Source organism: Drosophila persimilis, unplaced genomic scaffold, assembly GCF_003286085.1.
Source record: "Drosophila persimilis strain 14011-0111.01,24,50 unplaced genomic scaffold, DperRS2 tig00000232-arrow-arrow-pilon, whole genome shotgun sequence".
In the NCBI taxonomy this organism is placed as follows: Eukaryota; Metazoa; Arthropoda; class Insecta; order Diptera; family Drosophilidae; genus Drosophila; species Drosophila persimilis.
The window spans coordinates 319,884-343,767 of record NW_020825307.1 but is presented as its reverse complement, the minus strand read 5'-3'; the positions used below and the strand labels follow the sequence as shown (position 1 = coordinate 343,767).

Sequence of the window (23,884 nt, the reverse complement as noted above, 5' to 3'; positions counted from 1 at the left end):
AAAAACGGATATTTCCACAAGTATACACATATGTATGTACATATGTACATACATATCGTATGTACCTGGGCATATAGTACTTATTTATTTATGTTCTCACATTTAATGGAAAAGTACACGGGCACCAAACCGAGTAAACAAAGAAAGAACTAGAGAAACTAGAAACTAGAAGAGACTACCAGAAGCCGCCCAAAATTCAACTCGAACAAATATGTCACCCAAAATCAGCTGAAAATAATGGCCTGAAATTGGTTTCTGCGCCGAGTCCCAAAAAGCAACAAAAAGTAAAAAGCAAAAAAAAAATCGCTGAAAAAACATGAAAGAAAAAAAAATATCGTTGCCTACCAAAGATCGTCGTCGGATTGGTGCGTCCAAATAAGTACGTACAGCCCATGGGGGGTACTGTTACTGACCCCCCACCAAGGGGGCCGTCAATCGTGTTTTCAAAAACACGAGTCGTACGGGAGCCGACGCGAGAGCCAGAGCGAGAGAGGGAGTAAAAACATTCGATTTGATATGCTGTGCTGTGTGTCTTGTGGGCTACACTGACCAACACGAAAATTGGCCACTCGTGAAAACTTTGCTGTGCCAAAGGAGGAGGAGGAGCGCTTTGAAAACCGAACTGATTTTATTCGACTTTGGGAGTGCAGTGTACAGTGTATTGGCTGCCTCTCTTTCGCGCTTTCTGCGCAAATTCTCTTAATCTGCGGCTAGGTTTCAACGGTAAACAGGGCGCTCTGCCGCCGAGCGCCGTCTCTTCGAAAGCAATTCTTCCGATTCTCTGATAATCGTACGACCTGCTCACACACACACACCCAAGTGCTGACCACCGCCGCGGCGGCTATAGATAGAGGAGCGCAACGCGACAGCAGCTCATTTCGTGCAGCGACTCGTTCAGACACACATGTGCGAGAAGAATACCTGATACCTGAAGAGAAGCAAAGCAGAAGCAAATCGAAACCCAATTAAATATTTAAACTTTATGATATATCAGTGTTTTTTTTGCTGTGTTCGAGTGCGGTAGAGTGCAATTCCCTGAACGCGAAACAATAAATCAATTCAAGTGAGACAAAGTGCAAAGGACAGGCCCAGGCCCAAGTGAGAACGAGAACGTGAACGTTTAAGCAAACCCAAACACCGAAAGACACTTTGCCAAAAGAGCGGGAAGCGAAGAGAAGAACCGAAGAGAGTCTGCGAGATCGGAGAAAACGGGAAAGAAAGTTTATAGGCAGCAACATGACTACCAAAATGGCAATAAACGCAAAGGTTTGTACCCTGTTGAATAGCCTACACCGCAAATCAATAGAAATACCGTCAAATATCTAAGCGAGCTCCGTCCAAACTTGAACCGATTTATGTATAAAAGAAATCCAGTCGAAATCGAATTCCAAGACATTATGCTACCATCCGCGAAATCGAACTCTCCAGCCCCAATCGACGTCTCATCTAAATCTATTAATATTCCTATCTAAATTCAGACAGGTCATAAATTATGTTTCCCTTCGCGCAGCCTAATTAAACAATTTTTAATAAGTTGGCAACAGTCTCAAAATCTGTATTTGCCTGTATCTGTATTACTAAATGGAAATCACGACGCTGTTTATCAATGTCCAAAGCAACAACAGCAAACTCATCCAGAAACACTTTAAATCTTTAAAGTGAATGAACTGGAAGTCTTCTAGCCGAAATGGGAGAACATTGTACTGGCAATTATTTAAAATGATTGTCTTCCATCGAATTTCTCGAAGAATCTGGAGACAATCCATTAAAAAAATGGTGAAACGTATTCGTACTGGAGTCCACTTCATTAAATCCTGTTAAACCCAGTAGATAGTATTTCCAGTCATTAATACTGATTGATTCATCAGCTATTGTGCGAGCATTTGGAGAGAAGCAGTGCCCAGTGCCCAGTGCCCAGTGCCCAGTGCCCAGTGCCCACTCTCTGATCCATTAAAAATAGAACACATTATGTTTTATTTTGGGAATTTATGGAGACATGTTATCTACTGCCCTCTCGGGCGTACTCGTAATCTATGGCGCTAGATCGTAGGCTACGGCTGGTGGCGGAGGGAGAGATAAGCTCGGATCTGGCAGACATTTAGTCGACCAGTTTTTGAACTCTATTTTTTATGTTTATACATACATACTAACGAGTCGTTGTTGTTTTGTACAAATATTTCGGCTGATGCAATGTCAGCGACATATGATGGCAGTTTTGGACTAGTTTTAACATTGACTGGGGCTAAGGCTTAGTCTATAGTTTGGGGTATTTCATCAGCTTTAAGATCAGCTTAGCGCAGGGCAGGCATCAGCAAAACAAGTCTCCGCCGAACTCTGCTGATTAGCGACCCAGATCTGACCCAGAATTTAGACGGGTAAGGCTCCTGCTGAAGCCCATTCCCATTCCCATTCCCTTCCCATTCCCACTCCTCTGGGTGAACGGCGACGGACTGTCATGCAAATCGAAAGTGGATTTTAATTAGAGTGCAAATTGATTTGATGTTTCGGAAATCGAATTTTGGGTTTAGACCAAAATTAGCATACAATCATGAACTCTTTAGAGTCACTCAACTTGGTGGAGCGTACATTCTGACCGTGTGCCGTATACGTTCTTTTCATTGCAGGACATCTTCCGCAACCAGCATCGAATGATCAAGTTCATCGCCCAGTCCATTCGCCTGTGCAGCAACCAGTCGCTGAAGGCAGCCCAGGCGGCCCAGCAGCTGCAAAAGTCCTCGGTGGACTTTGAGATCACCGCCTCGGTGAACACACAGTACACACATGCCCCGGAGCCCGTCAAGCACGACAAGGATCTGGGCCATCTATTCAAGGCCTCACAGTTGACGGTGCGCCTGGCCACGCCCCAACAGCTACAGCCGAAGCCGGACAACGACGAGGAGCTTGGCTTTGGCCGCCTCTTCACCGACCACATGCTGAAGATCTACTACCACAAGAGCCTAGGCGGCTGGCAAAAGCCAGAGATCACGCCGCTGGAGAACCTGGTCATGCATCCCGCTGCCAAGGTCCTGCACTACGCCGTAGAGGTAAGCTCAACCGCTCTCCACTCCAGGCTCAGCTCTGCCACTCACCCTTCGTTCACCCGATCACCCGCCACCCGCCACACACCATCAACCATCCGTATCGTAATCTTTGGATGACCCAGCAGTAACTGTAGACAAGGCAGACGGCACGCTACGACACGTGTGATATATGCTGATGTCGAGTCATTGCCATCACCATCGTCATCGGCATACCATCTCATCTCATCTCATCCGATCGCTGTAGCGGCTGCTGGCTGTTGCCAAATGGTGTCTTATCAGGCGACTGACTGATCGATCGATTCGTTGCAGCTCTTCGAGGGCATGAAGGCGTACCGGGGGGTCGATGGAAAGATCCGCATCTTCCGTCCGGACATGAACATGGCCCGCATGAACCTGGCCGCCCAGCGCTCCGGCCTTCCCACCTTCGAAGGTAAGGAGTTCGTTCAGTGCCTGTCCCGCCTGCTAACCATCGACTCTGAGTGGGTGCCGCACACGGACACCGCCAGCCTGTACATCCGCCCTACCCTCATTGGCATCGATGTGAGTATTCCTGATCCCTGGTCCCTGATCCCTGATCTAGTCAACTAATCTCTGATGATCCTCGCTCAGCCCACGTTGGGTGTGGCGTCCTCAGACTCGGCCCTGCTCTACGCCATTCTCAGTCCGGTGGGCAGCTACTTTAAGACTGGCTCCTCGGGTGCCGTCTCCCTGCTGGCCGATCCCGCCTATACACGCGCCTGGCCCGGCGGCGTCGGTAATCGCAAGATGGGCTCCAACTATGCTCCCACCATCAATGTGCAGAAGGAGGCGGCTGCACGGGGCCTCCAGCAGGTGCTCTGGCTGTACGGTGAAGATCACCAGCTGACGGAGGTGGGCACCATGAACATCTTCATGTTCTACGTGAACGATCAAGGAGGTGAGTAGCGAGTGGCACTAGCATACCATAAATTTGGTTTTCATTTCCGTTTCCATTTCCATTTCAGAACAAGAACTGATAACGCCGCCACTGAGTGGCCTGATCCTGCCGGGCATTACACGCGACTCCATCCTGAACATGACCCGCCAGTGGGGCAAGTTTAAGGTGCGCGAAGCCAATATCACCATGCCCATGGTCTGTGAGCTGCTCAACCAAGGAAGGGTAAGCGAACTGATGATTGCATTGGCCCTGACTTCTGTTCTAATTGAGTTTTTCTTCGATCCTTGTGCTTTCAGTTGCTGGAGCTGTTCGGTGCGGGCACTGCGTGCGTTGTTAGTCCCGTCAATCGAATCAACTACCTTGGCCAGGACCTCTATGTCCCCACCATGGAGCAGGAGAAGCCTGTCCACGAGCTGATCCGCGAGACGCTAACCGACATCCAGTACGGCAGGGTGGATCATCCCTGGTCGATGGTGATTGACTAAGCACTTTAGCTGTCCTTTGATCCTTTCCCCCTATCCTTATCCCCTTCCCCTATACTGTGTATTAGTAGGATTTAGTTGAAGATAGTGTGCGTGTGTTCTGTGGGTGCTCGAATTTTGTTTCGTTTGTTGCGCTGCGTGCATTTATCCGCCTATTGTATACTATAAATAGATCCCTATAGATAAGTTGAGGGTCGCTATATAGATGTCTATATGTCATTCGATTAAGTTGCATTTAGTTGTATATTTATTTATTTATATTATGGAATAGATTTCCATTTAATTTGTTTATTGTACATATTCCAACCGGTTGAATGGTATTTATAGAACCTTTTTTTTCACTCTGTTCTCTAATCTCTTGTTATGTGAGTGAGTGCTTTTTGTTTTATAATTTTTGCTTGTTTTTTGAGGCTTTGGATCAACTTTTTGCGCTTTTACTTCCAAGCAGCATCGAAATCAATTCAAATTTTACCAACTAAAAAAAAACTAAAACTAAAAAAAAAAACCAAAACAAAACCGAAACCAAAACTTTGGAACAAGTTGAAAACGTACCGGAGGCGAAATGCATTTATTAGTCTGTAAGCTGTCAAGGATCGTGGATCGCGAATAGGAACTGATTGCTAAGACAAGTCTTCTTGGAGGTAAAAGCAGCGCGAGAGGAGCTGTGGCTAAAGCTAACCCGTCTACCTATACCTAAGCCCCCAACCCAACTCTGCAAGGAGACCTTCTAAGGACCCTCTTATAATAGGACACAACCATATCTGAATCGAGATGTATACTAGTATACTATGATGTAGTTGTTAAGCGAATCAATCGATGAATAAACAAGAAAAACTGAACAAAGCCAAACCGAAATCGGAGGAGCAAGTGTTTCCGTTTCCGAAATGGATTGGAAGGTTTAAAATATATGGAATAACTTGACTGAGTATCGGCTATAAGAGAAGAGCCGCGGCCCTGGCCGCATCAGCATTTCCCTGCGATGCTCTGTTCTCACTGTGTTTTCAAGACTCATAGATCCTGAAATGGCAAGGAATAGGTGGAGAGCTAACTGAAATATAACATAAATTATTGAATTCCCTAAGGGGGAAGAAAGGAACTTCTTTAATAGATTTCGTTGGGCCTTAGCATACGTTGGCATTGAATGGGTAATATGCAGAATGTGTAAATCAGATACGTTTGCTGGTTTCCAGATTGAGGACCGTGTGCTCGCTGGCGGTGAGGGCGAAGGGTCGAATGGCGTTGAGCACCTCCCGGGGCTCGCTGCGGAGCATACGGAGTCGCTCCTCCTTCACGGCAAGATCCTCTGCGTTCTGGAGCTGGGCCAATGCCGAGGTAATGCCACAAGTCGCCTCGGCGTCGGCCTTACGGCGGTGCTTGTTGGCAATGGCCAGCTCAACCATTTCATGGTGGCACTGCATATTCTTCTCGTGCATCATTGCGTTGCGGCCGGTGTTCAGGCGGTGCTGACGCTCGCCAAAGGAGGTCGAGTCGCGTGGGATGTTGTTCCCGATGGCAGCCCATTGCTCCCGGAAGTACTTGGCTGCTGTGCGCTGCAGACACACCTGCTCGCGGTTCGCATAGCTCGCGGCCTGCTGGGCCGCAATCTTCTCCAAGAACTTCTTGCTGTCCTTGGCATGGTACTCGCGCTCGAGCAGGTCGATGAACAGCTCGTCATTCGTCTCCCGATCGCGTCGGATCTGACTGAGTTCAGCGCCCAGCCGGGCGCTGTTGATCTCTCTGGCCTGGATCTCGTCCGCGCGGCGCTTCATGTCCTTGGCCACGAACGCGGCCGTTCTCGGGCCGAACGAGTCGAGGATCCCACGCTGGGGGCGGCCCACATTCTTTCTTGCCTCGATTTCGAGGGCGGCTTGCTTCTGGGCGGTGGTCTTCTTCAGGGATTCTTGGAGCTCTTTGCGCCGCAGCGCCAATTTCTCAGCCTCCTGCGACTGCTCTAGAGCGTAGTTCTTCTGTAACTCGAGTAGCTCCCGTCGCTCCCTTGCCTGGGTTTCTTGCTGCTCCTGGAGGCGATTCTTGGTTGTCTCCGCAAGCTGGCTCATCAGTGCTTCACGGAAGGCTTTGGTCTTCTTTTCCGCCACCAACTTCTCCTTGCCCAGCTGCAGTTCCAGCTGCTTCTGATGGGCACGGGCCTCGTCCAGCTCAGCCTTTTTGTTGAGGCACCTCTGCTTCTGATCCGAGAGCATGCTCTTCCTGACGCTCAGGGCCGTCTTGGCCACGTTTATCTCCAGCTGCAGGTCGCGCAGCTCGGGCACGTTCCGCTGGAGCTGTATGCGCCGACTGGCCGCGACCATCTCGCTTCTGCGCTCTTTCACAAGGGCCCGTATGATTTCGGTGTCAATGCGCTTCTGCTCCTCCTTCGGACGCATCTGCAATGTGCGATTGAGTGCCAGTTGCTCCACCTGGAACTTGACAGTGCGAAAGACCGCGTCGTCGGCATCCGACGTCTTGTGAATCATTGGATAGGCCTCCTTGTCAAGGTCGCTGGTCCCGAGCGGCAGCGGCGTCATCATGGTCAGCATATTGTCGAGGGGCTCCTGGCCGACGACCGCAAACATCGAGACGCCAGGGTCGTCCCATGCCCCATACCGGCTGCGTCGCTGCTGCTGCCATTTATCGCCTTTGATGGCTGGCAGCATTGTAGCTGTAGCTTCTATGTAAACTAGTTTTTGAGTGTGATTTGGTCTCCCCAATGTGCTACGAGAGAGTGTTCTATGGAGTGTTCCTAGGCTAAAAATGTGTGTTGCAACCGAGTCGGGCGTCCAGCGACAGCTTTCGAATGGCCAGATCTGATCGGATTGGATTGGATTGGACGTAAGATATACACGCCAGCTTGTTTTGGTGTTTCCTGCTCATTTCAGGCTACTATTAACCCATATATCCCACTAATCCCACCTATCCAATATGTAATTAGTAGCACGACTACCACGGACCCTACCATTTATGTTGAGGCTCTCTTAAAATGTTGTTGAAAAGCCAGAAGAGAGCGCTCCAGGCCTTGCTTGACCCTTTCTCCTATGAGTAATGGGGCGCCGACGAATGATATTTCACGGTTTATATGTATATATATGGTAGCTGATATTATTTCCCGCGGGCGTGAACCAACTATTCCGCCGCCGATCACTGGGCCTTGCTGCAGCGGACACCACATTGTCGACTCAGCGGATTTATGGCTATGGCCCGCGGCGGGATAGCCAGTGGTTGCCACAGTCCAGCCAGGAGCACATCCCTTGGACCTCCAGAGAGGACGAGAAGCTACGGCGGTAAGGTGGAGAAACAGCCACTGCAGTGGCCGAACGGCAAGGTCGCCCAGGCCAAAGGCATCAGCCTCGCGGGACAGGAAACGTGTCCCGAGGAGCGCACGGCATCGTGGCCCCGTCACACGAGCGAGCCACACTCGCTCATAAGAACCGGAAGTCAAGAAGGATGAAGCCCTCGGTAAGCCCCTGCTAATATGAAAGGAAGAGTGGAATATGGCGCAGTAAGTGGAGGGGATTGCGGCATAACAGTACCAGCTGCCAGTACCAGGCGCGATGCACCGCTCCGGCAACATCCAATCTGGTAAAGCTGACTGATTGGTTCGCCCGGACACGGAAAAGTGAAGGTGAAAGTCTTGGGTCGCTTATCCGGATAAACATATATTATATTATATATTATATATATATTATATATATCTCTATGGGAAGCTGGGATCTTCGGTTTTCAATAGGGTTCCCAGGGTCTTCGGCTCTGGTGTTCGGCCACCGCCACCGCCACCGCCACTTTTTTTTTTTTTTATTAATTTATGTATAAAGCAAATTTATAATATTTATGTACCTATGTATGTACTGTTAGCATTATCTAAATTATATCTAATTTTAAAGCGGTCATGGTTAAGTTATAGTCTAAAGTTTTCTGTAGTTTTTATTTTATTATTGTCATGTCAGAATTTGCTTTCCATTTCATAGCTAGAACAGTTTCAGGATTTATTTCCGGCTAGAAGCAGCATTTTCTCCACACTTCGTAGGGCTATGGTGTATATTTGTGGTATAATACAATTTTAGACAATACTGGCAATAATATGCCGAATTATGCGATTTGCTATGTTGTGAAAACAGCAACTTCTTCATGCACGTCACAAGGGCATAGTGGGTAATCTGTTTATTTTGATTATTTATGCCCAATAGGTTAATGTGTCGGCTCCGAATCTCGCTTGTGCGTACTGTGGGGCCAAACACAAATTTGCCAGTGGCATCCACCTCAAATATATTGACGCTGAAGTCCGAATTGTTCAGTTCGAAGCGCTTGATTCCTTTGCGTGTTATTGGAAACTCAATCCCTGAAAAATCGACTCTAAGGCCTGCATAGTAAATGATGTCTCGGCTGATGTCCAGTATGTAGTACCATGGGTCGCTTAGTTTCTTTCGGGCAAATACCTTTTGCTTTGATGTCTTAAATGCAGTGATTAGGTGTCTGCTATAGGCCAAAGATGCTAAGACACACCATTTGAAACAAAAAGCATCCGCACTTTTAACATTAATTATGGCATTTCGGGATTTTATTGTTGGTGGTGCCCGAACGTGTCCATTTCCAGGTACATTGTCCAACCTGATTATCGTGAGCTCAAAATACTTGAAAATCTGCACTGCCCAAACCAAATCTCTGTCGTGGAAGCTACTGCTCAAATTTATTAAATGCTCGACAGCTTGATCCAGTTTGTTGATCGTCAGTTCACTTTCATATACAGACATGTAGGCCGTCACGAAGTGCTGCCTTGTTTCCAGTATTCCAGAGTCGCCATCCGTTTGCTTGACGTAGGGTCCAAGTACTTTTAGATTCAGCTTTACTGCTACGTACTCACTGAGACAGCAGAGCAATACTTGTACTATATCCTCCTTACATTGACTATAAAACTCTTTTAAATCAATCTGGTCGCCTTTATTGGAGTGAACGCGATACGTTTTCAATGCGAATCGCGACCTCGTTGAAATTAAAGTAACATTTTCATTGTCCTTCAGTTGAGCGGCTCCAGCACTCTTATGCCCTTCAGAAATTAGATGCCGGATTTCCCGAGTGGGACGGTAACTCTCTCCGCAAACTGTGCAGAGAATGCTTGGAGTCTCAGAGTGTTTGTTGGATGTCCCATTGCTCATGAGAGTCTCAAAGGCATTTCGGGGACCCATGCATCTCTCGTAATGAGATACAAACTGATTGCTTTTCACAGTTTCAGCACAGAGGTCACACACTATGTCTGCTGCCATTTTGCTGCCGCACGATTGTTGTTTTGATTTGTCTTGACCAACCACTTTCACCATTAGAGTAGGACTAAGGGTTTTTTCTAAATGACTCTCTATTTATCCACTTAAAACCTGCTTTCTTTTTAACTCTATGGCAGAATGAAGGGAATGGCAGGTAATAGTACTCGTATATGGGACGAGGACCGACTTCTCGTCTAAGGACCAGCGGAAACAATAAAAAATGAACGAAGAAAGTACAGAGTCAATCACGACACCTTCACAGCAGGTTTCATTTGAAAGGGATGACCTGCTTGACCGGCTTGGGGGTGAGCAACGGTTAGGGGTTGTTTCCTTCGCAGGTAACAAACTCTGGTTTTTGGGTTGATCATTGATCATGCGAATTGGTTCCCAGGGAATCCACGCACTTGCCCATCATCTGCCTCTTTACCTAACTGCCGTTGCTCTTGAACTGGATGTACTGAGGGTCCCAGAACCACTCTGCGTCCATGCGGGTCATATTCAGATGATGGTCTTAGAAATGCTTGCACAGAGTTACACTTTAAGAACACTTTATTTTCTTCTTCAGAACTACAGATGTACACAGCAGTACTCTCGTCCAGTGGCGCCCCCAGCGGGACGCGACATCATCAAAAGATTCGTAGATTCCTCATTTTATATTTCTCTGACGCTCTGATGCTGAGTGCTCGATCAGTTATAGCTTCTAGTTCGATAAACGACTTCTTTAAAAGGCTGTTCTTTAGATCGATATTTCTATAAGACATTCCATTGGGTTCCATTCGATATTGCTCGGTTTTTTTTTTACAAGGTTTCGCTTATGATTGACCAACTCTCTATCTATTTGCCAGCTATCTAAATCCATCAAATAATTTAATTGACTCACTGATCGAGTTGCGAACATATGCATTAGATGGCATATGACTCAATAGGGAGTCTTGAACTATTAACGAAACGTTATCTGAAGAACATTCGTAAAACTATTTGATTGATTCCCGCAATCGCAGTCGATAACGAAAATCCTGTGGCCAGTGTTTGTCCACGACGCTATAAAAGCCCAAACATATGGCGGCACAACAGTTAGTCGAAGACATTCGGGGAAGCAACATGACCATGACCAGCGGTCACACCCACGGCAAGGCTATGGTCCTGTTGGCCCTTCTGGGCTTGGTGGCAGGAGCATGTTCCGCCCTGCATCGTATACCCGTGCGCCGCTCGGATAAATATGTGCGGACCCGCCAAAGTCTCATGGCCGAACGCGAGCATGTGTCGAGGAAATACAATCTAGTGCAGAGCAATACCAGCACCAGCACCAGCATCAACAGCACCAGTACTACGCCCGCTGGAAACTACTCTGTGGAGACGCTTTCAAACCTGATGAATTTTCAGTACTACGGCGAGATCAGCATAGGAACGCCGCCTCAGAATTTCATGGTGCAGTTCGACACGGGGTCTGCCAATCTGTGGATTCCCAGCGTGAATTGCTACAGCCTGGACTGCTACAACCACTCGCAGTACTCCTCCGCGAATTCCACCACGTATCAGATCAATGGGACCCCCTTCTCCATCAGCTATGGCTCGGGCAGCGTTGCGGGCATCCTCTCTACGGATGTGGTGACCGTGGCTGGACTGAAAATTCGGAACCAAACCTTCGGGGAGGCCATCACAGAGACGGGCGCTGGCATGCAGGATTCCTCGTTCGACGGCATCTTTGGCATGGCCTACAACAGTGATGCCGTGGACGGTGTTCAGCCGCCCTTCTACAATTTGTTGACCGATCATCTGGTGGATACGCCCGTGTTCTCCTTCTACCTCGAGACCAATGGCACCTCGGTGGCGAGCTATGGAGGAGAGCTCATCCTGGGCGGCTCCGATGCCTCGCTGTATGCCGGCAAACTCGTCTATGCTCCCGTCTCCAACCAGAACTACTGGCAGTTCCAAATGGACGGCGTCACTCTTGACGGCACTACTTTGTGCACGAACTGCCAGGCAGTCGCCGATACGGGCACCTCACTGCTCATTGCTCCGTACTCCACTTATCTGAAGATCGTATCGTTAGTCAATCAAGAGATTGACTGCGCATCCGTTTCATACTTGCCCACCCTGACCATCACCATCAGCGGTGTACCCTTCCAGATCCCGCCCAGTGCGTACTTCGTGGAATTGGATGGCGGATGTACCCTGGGCATCACGTATATAGAGGACATTGATTTCTGGATTCTGGGCGACGTTTTCATCGGCCGACACTACACGGAGTTCGATTTGGGCAACAATCGCTTGGGATTCGCCTCAGTGAACTCCGGGCGTGTTCTGGGAGCCCTCTCACTGTGGAAGATCCTCTCCCTAGCCGCTCTTTGTGGACTGTGGAAGCTGTTCAATCTGCAGAACTAAACGCCTCCGAGCTATGAATTACTTAAAAGTACAATGGGGACTTACAGCCCAAAGTGGAACATTAGTCATGAATTGTAGATAACACGAATATCGGTGGCCCATAGTCTTTTTTTTTTTTTTTTCCAAATAAACGATACGATACGGTATGCGTAATGTTAATTGTACTTACAAATCCCACTGTGGAGGATTCAGATAAGCCCTGACCCGACCTAATTGAATGGCGGAGGAGCTTTGACTTTGACGGGGAATCACCGATCGCATATTGAGCGGGCCTAATTGAACCCCGTGAGTTATTGTAAAAATAGAGGACAGAGCCCGGAAAGAACAGAAATGTGAACTGATCTGAATCTGAAATGGGGACTGGAGCACGACGGTTCCCACACGGGTTCGTAATCTGTTTGGAATCCGCTCTAATGGGTGATGTCTTCGGTGAGTGGTATCTGTTTTTGGTCTGTCAGTCTGCACTCAGCTCACAAAATACATATCAGATATACAGATATACATACAGATATCCTAGAGTTGATCCTTTTGAGGGGGCGATTATTAATCTCCATTTCCCTTTCCAACTCTGGAAAGGAAGGAAAGCAAGCAAAAGACAACTTGTCGTGAGCATGAGCATGCCCATCTACCTATATTTTACCTAATGGTTTCAATGGTAAGAAAAGCAAAAATTTGAGCTTGATCGATGACCTTCTTGAGGTTAAAACTTACCGTAAGTGAAATGATTCGCCCGTGATAGAGAACAATATTTTGGGGTTTTTTTTAAAAAACATTTATGTATGTATTTCTCTTTTCTTGTCTTTGTTTCATTCGCGTATTGTGTTTTAGCTTTCTGCAAATGTTGCAAATTATTTGTTTTTTGCTTCTTCTTTTTTAGGGGGTTGTTACTTTTAAGATTCGCTCGATCTTTACTAACCTCAAATATGAGTGTTTGTGTGTGAGTGTGTGTGTGTGTGTGGGGGGCTCGAATAATGTAGGGCAATAATCAAGTATGTAACTGTACATATACTAATTACAGGAATTAATCCATCGATTCTCAAATAAACATTACAACTATTTATGTTCTCGATTTTGGGCTTGTTCTCTGACTCCCTAGAAAGCTTCAATTGGGATAAACATACCCACTATGCATACATATGTATATGTAGGTAGGTATATATTGTATATATAAATCTGAGTGTGTATACAGCTGTAAATCTGATCAGCAAAGCCTTTTTTCTGGATTCACTAAGTTCGGGCGTAATTTAATAAAAACTCAATTGATTTCAAACTATTTTTAATTGTTTTCGTTTTGTTTTTTTTTTGCTTTGTTTTGCCTCACTTTACTTGCAATTTAGCTATTTTAATATGTACCTTTTTCTCGTTTTTTGTTTTTTATTTTTTATTTGTTTTTTTTTTTTTTGTTGGTTGTTCTTTGTTTAATTTGTAGTTAAGTGTATTTTGGTTTTTCTCTTCGTTTGTTTGTAAATATATAAATAGGCAGCTTTACGACGTTTTAAAAACAAAAGGGCGCGTGTACGAAATCGTTTTCAGTATTTTATAGGTATTTTAAAGGTATTTTAACAACTATGCTTCTCAAATTGGTGGAAAAGGTTTGACATTGCTTTCTCGCTTTTGTTCTTGTTTTTGTTGTTGTTGTTTTTTGTTGTTGTAAAATTTTGGTTCTTTGTTCTAGAATCTAGAGCATAATGCTAAGTTAGTTGCTTGTTTGGTTTGGTATTTTTTCGGTACATATTTAGTATATAGTACTCGTACTTTTGGTTTTCTTTGCTTAGCTTTGCTGTGGAACTTACAAAATAAAAAACAAAAACGAGGCGCGACTAATTATTTTTCTCTGTTTTCTTTTTTTTTCTTTTTCTTTTTCTTTTTTTGGGTTAAGGCTTTCGTCTATGTATGTATATCATTCCTGACCTATTTTGTTTGTATTGTATAATTAAATAAATTTCATTTACGGTATTCTTGTTTAATTGAGTGGCGTGTTCTCTCTTCTCTGGCTTTTATTTGATTTTTTATTTTGTATTTTTTATGTATATTCTTGAGTATTTTGTTTGTTTGTATTTTTCTTAGAAAAAAATTCTGGCGTATAAAAGCTTAATTTTGTTAGGTTGTTCTCGTTCTCGTTCTAGGTGTAACTAGAGGTAATCTTGAAAATACTCGTACACACATATATACACATATGTATGTATGTATAAGCATATATACGTGTATGTTATCTATATATTCATACGACTACATCAGTTTCTTTGGCTCTTCTAACCGAACGGACCTTCGTCTGCCTTCTCTCCTTCTTCTTTATATATATATCAGACTGAATTGGGGCGTTTTTTAGGCGAAAGTGAAGGCAAGAACATCACCATTAGACATTTCTGTGTGTGTGTGTGTGTGTGTAGTGTTGTGTGCCGGCTTGGGAGTATATATGTACATCTCTGTCTGAATGTGTGTGTACTCGCAATTCGTCGTCTGTATGGGTATGCATACTCGTACATATATAAATTTTTCAATATAAATTTCGACTAAATTGCTCGCGTTTTCGCTTAGCTTGATCTAAAAATTGTAATTGCACCTTTCTTACCTACATTCGGTATTAGTTTTACGTCTGTTTCATGTCTGTTTTTTTTATATTAAAGTTAATGCTAATGCTAATGTTAATGTTAATGTTAATGTTAGTATAGGTTCATGTTTCTAGCTTGTTGAATTCATTCTTGCTGTTTGCTTTAGTTGCTTTTGGTTAGTTGCTTGTTTCATAAATGTATAAGGCTCTGTGTAGTTTAGATCTAAAAGACACCCATAAGAAAACCAACAAAGGGCCAGAAGCGATCGGGCGAAAGGTAAAGAGGTGGATGTAGAGGAAGCCTTTAATGAGTTTAAAATCCCAGTCTAAGATGTATATAAAGTGTCTACCATCAGACCCGACTCAACAAGGGCCCTCGAAATACTAATACATATTGCTGGGCTCACCAGTCAGACCGAGTCTGTGGCTCATTCCTTCTTCTGGTTAGTTCGGTTCGCCTAGTAATAAATAACTAATAGCTATATTTATATTTAAAAAAAAATCTATATACAGTTTGACCCCGCTGAGTCCTACATTCGTTCAACTTTCGACTAGAAATGAGCGCCTAAGCGTATGCAACAAATTGGTTTTTCGCTATTCCTATTTAAATTTTTTGATTCATTTTGGAGTATTGGATTTATATATATATATATATGTGTGTGTGTGTGTGTTTGTGTGATTTCCGATTTCAGAATGAAAATGCTGTCGAATCGAATCGAACAAAACTACTAATCGCACTAAAACTAAGTAACTAGCACGAGTATCTGCAGCAGCCCCAACCCAACCCAACCCAACCCAACCCAACCCAACCCATATCCCCAGACACCCACCCCCACACCTCCAGCAATGGCAGGAAGACAGTTCGTATTCGTATTGCTTTGGGAGGGAATGGGAAGTCTGCTACCGACCTCAACAGTAGGAGTATATGTACGGCAAAATCGAACCCCAAACAGGAACAGAACGAACTTCGAGTGGACTGCGACTCTGGCGACTTAAACGTAATGAAACCTTGCCTTTAAACTTTTCAACTGCTCAGGACACATCTCAATTAGTAATTGTATACTTGCATCTTTGCGATATCCGTACCATTATACAATATATTCTAGTTTGATCTATGCTACATAGAGCATAGTTATCTAACAAATGTTCTTTGCGCCCTCCTCTTGCTTTTGCTTCGGGTATAAGCGTTAACAAATATTTATGTTATTTTTGGGTACTATTTTCAGCTAATTTTTGTATCACAAAATATGTGTAGGTCTGAGAGTGAGTGTATGTCTGTATGGTTTTCAAATAGTATTCGTAATTCAAATATTTACAAGCTCTATACAAATTTTAGTTTTTCTGTTTGCTCTTTTATTTGAAGAGGTTTTCTTTAAAAGGTAGTTTCCTATTCTGTTTCTTTTTCTTAGTTTCTTATTTTCTTTTCTTAGGTCTGTCGATTGTCGCAACTTTTTGTTAGTGTGTGTCTTGTGTGTTGGTGAGTATATCTCGTACTGGGAGCGGAGCTTCGTCCTCCATTCTTGAGTATCTTCGTTGAGTTACCTACGAGCCTAAGCCTACAGGAGAGCCAAGCGAGTAGTGCGAGTGCTGCGAGAGTGGTTGGTGCTCTTCAATCCGAGTTTCTCTCTTCATTCGAGTTTTCGTTAAGTAATAGGACGGGCCAGATACCCATACGAGTATGTCTGCATGTATGTACATATCAATCCCCATTGGGATCTTCTCCTCCAGCTCTCTCTTGGGGGGGGGGGAGGGTTTGGGCGTGTGTGTGTGTGAATCCGAATCCTAGGCTATTCGCAGGATGAGTATAGGCTATGCTATATGCTATTTACAATTCACGGGCATTGATCGATCTCTGTCGTTAGCTTTCCTCGTTTCTTTCTTTCTGTTTTGTTCGCCTCCCTTCGCACTTCAGCAGTTATCACAAAGTTATCCATGTATATACAACTAACCGTATCTGCGTATCATCCTTGTCTGTCCATCTGTGACGTTATCTACGTAATATCCCTATCCCCTTTAGTATATCCGTGTACATGTATAAAGGTAAATAATTGCAGTAAATGTAGCAAAATCGTAAGCAATATGCTCTGCCTTAATCGTAATCGTTATCTCTATCGCTATCGCTAATCATCGCGGATCGGCTAATGGGCTAAAGTATCGAATATCAAGTATCGAGCACTTCCATTCAGTGTGTGTGTGTGTGTGTGTGTTTAGTTCGGTGAGAGAAAAGCGAGATACGAGTTATGGAAAGGTATTCTTACATCGAGACATAGAGAGAGATAGAGAGAGAGAGAGATAGATTCAGAGCAAGATAGAGAGAGAGATACATGTTGGAGCAGTGAGCTTTTTGGAGGTAAGTCTAGCTCTTGAGGTTACAGGTTACAGCATTAATTATCTTAATATATATTTAGTCTAACTAGCATAGGCGTGGGCGTGGGCATGGGCATGGCCGGGAGCATCCCTCTCCCCCTAGTGGCTTATTTTATTGCTCCATGCTCTCCATGTTCTCCGCGGAAGCTGAAGCCAAAGCCGAAGCTGAACCCGAAGCCGGAGCCGGAGCCGAAGACTGATGCCGCAACAGAATCTTGGGCTAGAGGAACTCCCGTTTGCCGCTCCTTGGACCGCTGCTGCCTGTGGTCGTTGGTAGCGTGGGTGGCGGGCCCGTGGGCGAGGTGGTGGCACTTCCCGCCGCTGGCGTGCCGCTGGCCGGAGGCGTGGCCAATGATGTCGGGGTCGTGGCTGTTGGTGTCGAGGGCGGCAGCTGGGCCGCCGTAAAGTCCTCCTCGAGCAGCCGCAGGTGCAGCAGTTCCGTTGGAGAAGCACCGCTGGGAGAGCCTGCCCCTGCTGCCGCTGCCGCTGCAGGTGACGCTGACGCTGCCACGCTCGTCGTACCAGATCCAGCGGCGCCCGTCAGAGTTGTGGTCGTTGAGGCCGCGCCGGCCAAGGCGAGTGTCTGCTTAGGAGGCGCCGGTGCTTTCCTGCTCTTCGAGCGTCGCTTCTTGAGCATCAGTGGCCCCAGGCCGTTGCCTCCCGCGCTCGACACAACTGGGACGCCTGGATTTAGTAGACCGCTGCCAGCGCCAGCCCCAGCCCCAGCCCCAGCCCCAGCCCCTGGTGCCGCTGCTGACGTGGGGGATGAGATTGTTATCACAGTGTCTACGGGCGTGGTGACCGTAACTGTGGCCGGGGTCGTGGGCGTGCCCGGCCCAGGCCCTGTCCCTGTCCCCGGTCCTGGCCCTGGTCCTGCTCCTGGACCTGCCGCGACGCCGCTCGCGCCGCAGCCCGCACAGATCTCGTCGCCGGGCGTCGTCTGGCCGCTGCTGTTGTCCCCCCCCTGCTGCGGTCCGAGCCGCTTCACCAGCTCGCCCAGCAGGTCCTCGATGCGGCCTATCCGCTGCTGCATGCGCTGCAGCTCCAGCCGCACATCCACCTTCATGTCCAGGACGGTGGCGATGAGATCTCGCTGCGCCAGCGTGGGCGGCGTCTCGCGCAGGCCCGTGTCGTACGTGTCCGAGGTGGTGGCCCGCGAGCTGGCCATCTCAATCTGGCGTTCTCGCTCCAGGGCCAGGTTGCGCTCTCCCTTCACCAGCGCCGTCACTGCTCCGGCCCCTCCTCCAGAACCAGATGAGCCAGGGCCTGTGACTGCCGCACCTCCTGACGCTGCCGCTGCCGCTGCCGCTGCCGTTCCTGCTGCAGTGGCCGCCACGGTAGCCGAGGCCGCCCCTCCATCGATGACTATACGGCTGTCGCGACTGGGTGGAGAGGAGTCCACCTCGCCGCCCTCGTCGATGGTGTCCTGGCGGGCGAGCGTCGCCTGGCTCGCCTGCAGCTTGGGCGCCTTTGGGAAAACCTGAAGGTGACGTTTAATGGAACGATGTGGCAGGATGGATGCAGGTGGCAATGCCAATGCAGATGCAGATGCGGAGGTAGAGGCGGAGGCGTAGGCGAAGGCGAAGGCGTGGGCATTGGACAGGTAAAGATTCAGATTCAGATTCAGGCAGAAAGAGGTTGAGGTTGAGGTTACAGGCAGAGGCAGAGGTTCAGGTTCAGGTCGAGGCAGCAGGTTGAGGTTGAGGTTGAGATTGAGGTACAGTTGTGTTCGGTTGGGGGAGAAAAGTGAGAAAAGTGTTAAGGTTGTTTTTCGGTTTAGATTTGATTTTGATTTTGTTGTTGTTTTTTTGTTTTGGGTTAGTTGCAAAAGTTGGTTTCGGGTTGGTTTTTGTTGAAGCATTCATTCAGTTTGTTGTTGGTTGTTCAGAGTTGTTGTTGCAGATGTTTCGATTGTTGCAGTGCGAAAGGCGGATGGTGCAATTTGGTTTCCAATCGGTTGTGTGGCAGGGTTTCAGAGTAGCAAGTAGTTCGTTCGATTTGCAGCCCAATTCGGAATCATTTTTGAATTGTTGTTGAAGTTTTTTTGTTTGGTTTGTTAATTGCAGTTGTTGTTATTGTTGTTGTTGTTGTTGTTGCAAGGCAAGCAATGTTTGTGGGTTGTTCAAAATTTGATTTTTGTTATTTATTGTTTTTTGTGTTGCACGAGAAAAAGAGTCAACGATAAACGGAAGAATAGAAAACATATCAATTGGTTTCAGAATCAGCAATCGGCAGTCATCATTCTAAAGGCAGGTGTCTGTGTATGCGTGTGTGTGTGTGTGTGTGTGTGTGTGTGTGTGTGTGTGAGGGCGTATTTGGGTGGGCGTGGTGCGCACTACATTACAATTGGCCGATTAGCGGGGCGGGCCAGTTAGCGATACTGTGGCTGATATTTTATACATTGCTTAGCAACGGCAATAACATCACTTAAGACACGTATCCTTTAAGTTCGAAATATAGCGCCATATGGTCATACATCGAAGCTAGATACGTTAACTACGATTAATTTCTACTGTTATCGAAGTAGGTTGATGCATTTCGAAAGATCGTCACCGATTCAACCACATAACAGTTCGAGAGCAATCGAAAAAGTCATAAATACATATCGGTTATCGGAATATCTATTTCCAAGGACCGCCAACGATTGTTTATGCCCGCCCTTTCGCTTATCGCTAATCGATCGCAGTCAATCTTGTGCTGGAGTGTGGGAAAGCCAACTAACATAACAGTAAACCAAACTAATTGTTCGAGAACTTACTTTGCTTAATTGTAAATGCTTTTCAATTGGATGTTGAACAATTATCAATGGTTGATCAGAAATAAGAATTAACGAAATGGTACGCAAAATGAGCGAGTAAAGAGTGGCGAGTAGCGAGTCGCGCAATCGGATTCGTTTTTATTAACGGATTTCAAAACGGGGGAAGAGCAAACGAATGGCAAAAAAAAGACAGACAGAGTTATTATTAAAAATGGAAACCCAAGATAGACAATCGAATTAATATTTACGTATATCTGTGTATGTGTGTTTTAGTGGGGGTATTTTTGTGTGTGTGTGTTTAGATTGTTATGAATTATCAAATTATCAAATCAAATTAAAAATCCAAAGTATAGATATGTAATTGTAAAATTAATCTTCGAACTGTTTCATGTTTCTATGTGTTGTTTATGTTGAGCCTTGAGCAGTTAAGTGTTAGCGATTAACGGTAATTACTTTGTTGCCTTGTCCACCATTGCTACTCGAAGTACTACTCTGCCGCGCCTGGGCAGTGCTCTCACGGAGACTCTCGCGGGCGCTCAAACTTCTCGAGACGGCTACCTTGGCGCTAGTGTCGCTAGCTGAATCGACGCTTGAACTGCCCAGAAGGCGTCCCCACTTGCTGGCACGGGTACTCCGCGCAGATGGTGGACCCGATGAGGGCGAGGGTGATGGCGATGGTGATGGTACGGCGGCGGTCGTTAGGATGCGTGAGTCCTCGGTTAATGTCAATTTGGCTGGTAGCTTCTTGTATATGTTGTTGATTGTTGGTTGTAGGTTGTAGATTGTTGTTGGTTTTGTTTAGATTTAACGAGCATTTGTTTGGTGGGATGGTCGAGCGCAAGATATTTTGACAAAAGCAGGAAGACATGAGAAAGAAGATACATAGATAGATAGATAGAGAGAGAGAGAGAAAGAGAGAGAGAGAGAGAGGGAAAAATTGTGTGTTGGAAATCGCCGAATGGGAAAGGAGTTTCAAAGGAGTTGCGGTTTCATTTGGCAAAGTTTTGTATGTGTGTGTGTGTGTGTTGGGAGAAGGGAAATAATATAGAATTTTCCGTTAGTATTTTGATTTTGGTTCAATTTGAGGTTAAGGCGATTTCAATTCAGCCAAATTCACAGTCAATTTTGTACAGCAGAAGAGAACATAATTGAAAAGTAAGCAAAAACCAAATACAACATGTAAAGAACAGAGATGGAGATAGTTTGAGACCGCGGCACGGTACAGTTGTGTGGCAAAGCATGTGTATGTGTGGGTGTGGGTGTGGGTGTGGGTGTGTGTTGGGTGGTGGTGAGTTATATCCAGTGAGGTGGTTGAGTGGTGAGTTATGGAAACAGTTATGCGAAAGCATGGTCAAGAAAGACAAAGACAAAGACAAAGAAAAACACACAACGAGCATAAGTCACTTTTAATACAGATATCACATTGGTATCATTGGTAAATAATTAATCGGTTAAGCAATTCAACGATTCAAGAAAAACTATTATCAACTAGAACTAACACACCAGCCACAGCGGTGGCTGCCACCTTCCATCTACCACCTTCCACCTTTCACCTTCCACTTGGCCACGTCTGGTGGTTCCGCCTGTGCCTGCGGATCGCCTGGGGGCAGTGTGGCTGTGGCTGTGGCTGGAGCTTTGTGTAATTGTGGATAGTTACATAGCTAACGACAATGCTTCGAAAGAAATGTTAGTTTGATTACTTGGTTAACTGGATATGCGGTTTAGCACGAACACAAACAGGGCCGGAAACAGAATACAAACAAAATAAGGCATAGCTTCGGGATGTGTACTCTCAGTGTGAGCTTCAAAAAAACCAAACTAAACGAAAGTAAAGTAAAAGGAAACAAACATCAGGATACATACATGTCTCTTCGGGGACCGAAGTCATAAATAGCCTTGAAGATTCATCGAAATTTCAAAATGCTGAAGAGACATTTTTAACTAAACTTTCTGTGGCAGGGCTATTAATCTTCCAAATGTTCAATGCATTCTCTTCAATACGAATTTATCGACTGACAGCGTTATATCGAATCGCCCAAAACTGACTGTACGTGCTTTCCACTGTGTTAGATCCAAAAATTTCGTTTTTTTCTTTCTCGCTCACTCTCTTTGTTATTTGTTTTGTCCTCTGCCTAAAAATATGTACCTATTTGTGTGTGTCTTACTTTACACTGATGAAAATGTAATTGAGATACAGCTGGAAAATGTTTTACGCCAAATAAAAGAACAATATTCGCATTGAACTCTGTAGTATGCTTAGAATAATTAAGGAGAACTCAGTTTCTAGTGATCCGAGGGGATGTGAATCTGACTGAGGGGAGGCAATGATCGAAAGCATTAAAGACATTAAAGGCATGAATATAGCCGTGAATTTACGAATACTCTGGACTCAGGCAGGGCTCTATTATAGATACATGAAAAGGAGATCCTGTTGGTCTCGACAGATAAGCCGCATTTGATCAATATAAGCGCTTTACAAGGCATACATATGTATAGTTAAACTATCGGACATGCTGGCAGAAACTCTATATGAGGATCTTTTTAGGATACAACCTCTGCAGAAGGATACAAAGAAAGTAAATCTGTGAACAACAACAAGAAATTACGTAAACTAAAGGTGAAACACAAAGAGCGCGCTACACAATAACGATAACGATAACGATAACAATAACGATAACGGAAAGCATATAACGGAACACATCGAAAGCAGAATGCACAGCGAGACAGAGAGAGAGAGAGAGAGAGAGAGAGGCGAATATGCTCTTGTACCAACCTTAACGCGTTCCACCTCGCCGTCGCCTTTCTCGACATCGCTCTGACCAGAGCCCGTGCCGCCACCGACAAGGTCTTTGCTGCCGGCTTGCACCTGGGGGGTGCGCCGGAACTTGGAGAAGATCTTGCGAACGAGATGGTCCTGATTCTGGGGCAATTGCGGCTCGTTCTTACGCCGTTCGGCCAATTCTTTTTCGCGCTTCACATCGGCCACCTTGCGAAAAATCAGTCGATGTCTGAGATTGTAGGTGAGCACCAGATTGCGTGCAAAGCTATTCGCAAATGCCGAATAGAAATCGAGGACTTCGAGCAATTTATCACGTTTGATGGCATGCAAATCACAATAGGTCAGAGCGCGCACATTGGCCGCGCTCTGGCCAACGGCCGAGTCCTTCCAGAATTGATCGCCGAAGACGTCGCCTTTGCCTGTAATGGAATCGAAACGAATCGAAAGTGGAGGTGGAATCGGGGGGAAGCAAACTGGTATAGAATTGGAGATATAGCTTACCCAATATTGCCACAACCTCATCGTCCTGTATCACTTCCAGGCTTCCTGTCACAATGAAGCAGAGACTGTCGATGCTCTCGCCGGTGTGGTAGAGCAGATCTCCGGGCGCCGAATGGGACATCATGAAGTGCATCGCTAAAGCGCGGAGACAACCATCCGAGGCCAGACGAAATGCCGGATGCTCGTTAAATACTTTGCGATTTAGATGAACACATATGTCAGCCTTCATATCTTTCGGACAATAGTTTAGTACCTGCGAATTGTGAATGAGTTGCGAGTGGCATTCTCTCATTGGGTTCGAATTGGTTTCGAATTGGATTGGATTGGTCTGGGTCTGAGTGTGGACTGTGTTAACCAACCGTCTCTAGGGGGCTCTGACTTGGCTTTGGGTGGGCCTCAACCCTATATCGGTGGTAGTTCAGATTCAGCTGAAGAAATTTGACTAGGACATACACATGTGCTTTATGTACGGACCAGGACCAGCCACGGTTGCCACCTGAATCAATTAGTTGTTGCCCGAAATGACCAGACTATTCTATTGGGTATCCCAGGCAAGTAATCCAGGAATTAAACCTTTACTAGAACTCTATGCATTTAGAATCGAATCGGGTGTACCATAAATACATGTACTGATAACTGACATCCTTTTTGAAAATGACAACGAACGAGTAGTCGCCAACGAATAAGTACCGTGTGCTTCTATCGAGTGTATTCTTATTCAAATTCCTATTAAGATATTAATAAATAATGGACATCTTCTTGGGTACATTTTATCAGCAGTGTGGCAGCCCGGCGGTCTCTTATTGTCGGGATGTGTCTTTGGAGAGTTGATTCGCTCTCGAGTGGCTATCG

The 23,884-nt window shown here is 45.9% G+C and overlaps 3 protein-coding genes and 1 pseudogene across 3 annotated transcripts in view; 2 read left to right on the top strand and 2 right to left on the bottom strand.

The window, feature by feature from the left end:
- The first annotated feature begins 894 nt into the window (after nucleotides 1-894).
- On the top strand, nucleotides 895-5,294 carry LOC6600072 (branched-chain-amino-acid aminotransferase, cytosolic). Its single transcript, XM_002025160.2, has 6 exons — nucleotides 895-1,266; nucleotides 2,625-3,044; nucleotides 3,351-3,581; nucleotides 3,651-3,957; nucleotides 4,025-4,179; nucleotides 4,254-5,294. Exons 1-6 carry the CDS (start codon nucleotides 1,237-1,239, stop codon nucleotides 4,440-4,442), a joined length of 1,332 nt encoding a protein of 443 aa, XP_002025196.1. The 5' UTR covers nucleotides 895-1,236; the 3' UTR covers nucleotides 4,443-5,294.
- A 235-nt stretch (nucleotides 5,295-5,529) lies between these two features.
- LOC6600073 (myosin heavy chain, embryonic smooth muscle isoform) lies at nucleotides 5,530-7,199 on the bottom strand. Its single transcript, XM_026989332.1, has one exon. The coding sequence runs from the start codon at nucleotides 7,091-7,093 to the stop codon at nucleotides 5,606-5,608; it is 1,488 nt and encodes a 495-aa protein (XP_026845133.1). The 5' UTR covers nucleotides 7,094-7,199; the 3' UTR covers nucleotides 5,530-5,605.
- A 3,587-nt stretch (nucleotides 7,200-10,786) lies between these two features.
- On the top strand, nucleotides 10,787-12,229 carry LOC6600075 (annotated as a pseudogene).
- A 4,985-nt stretch (nucleotides 12,230-17,214) lies between these two features.
- The window catches only part of LOC6600077 (potassium voltage-gated channel protein eag), a 37,446-nt gene continuing 30,776 nt past the window's right edge, over nucleotides 17,215-23,884 (bottom strand). Inside the window, exons 12-16 of the mRNA XM_026989291.1 lie at nucleotides 23,033-23,285; nucleotides 22,526-22,950; nucleotides 20,206-20,493; nucleotides 19,753-19,770; nucleotides 17,215-18,474 (exon numbers count right to left, since the gene is read on the bottom strand). Coding sequence (XP_026845092.1) covers nucleotides 17,215-18,474; nucleotides 19,753-19,770; nucleotides 20,206-20,493; nucleotides 22,526-22,950; nucleotides 23,033-23,285 — 2,244 coding nt within the window. The remainder of the gene's footprint in view (nucleotides 18,475-19,752; nucleotides 19,771-20,205; nucleotides 20,494-22,525; nucleotides 22,951-23,032; nucleotides 23,286-23,884) is intronic.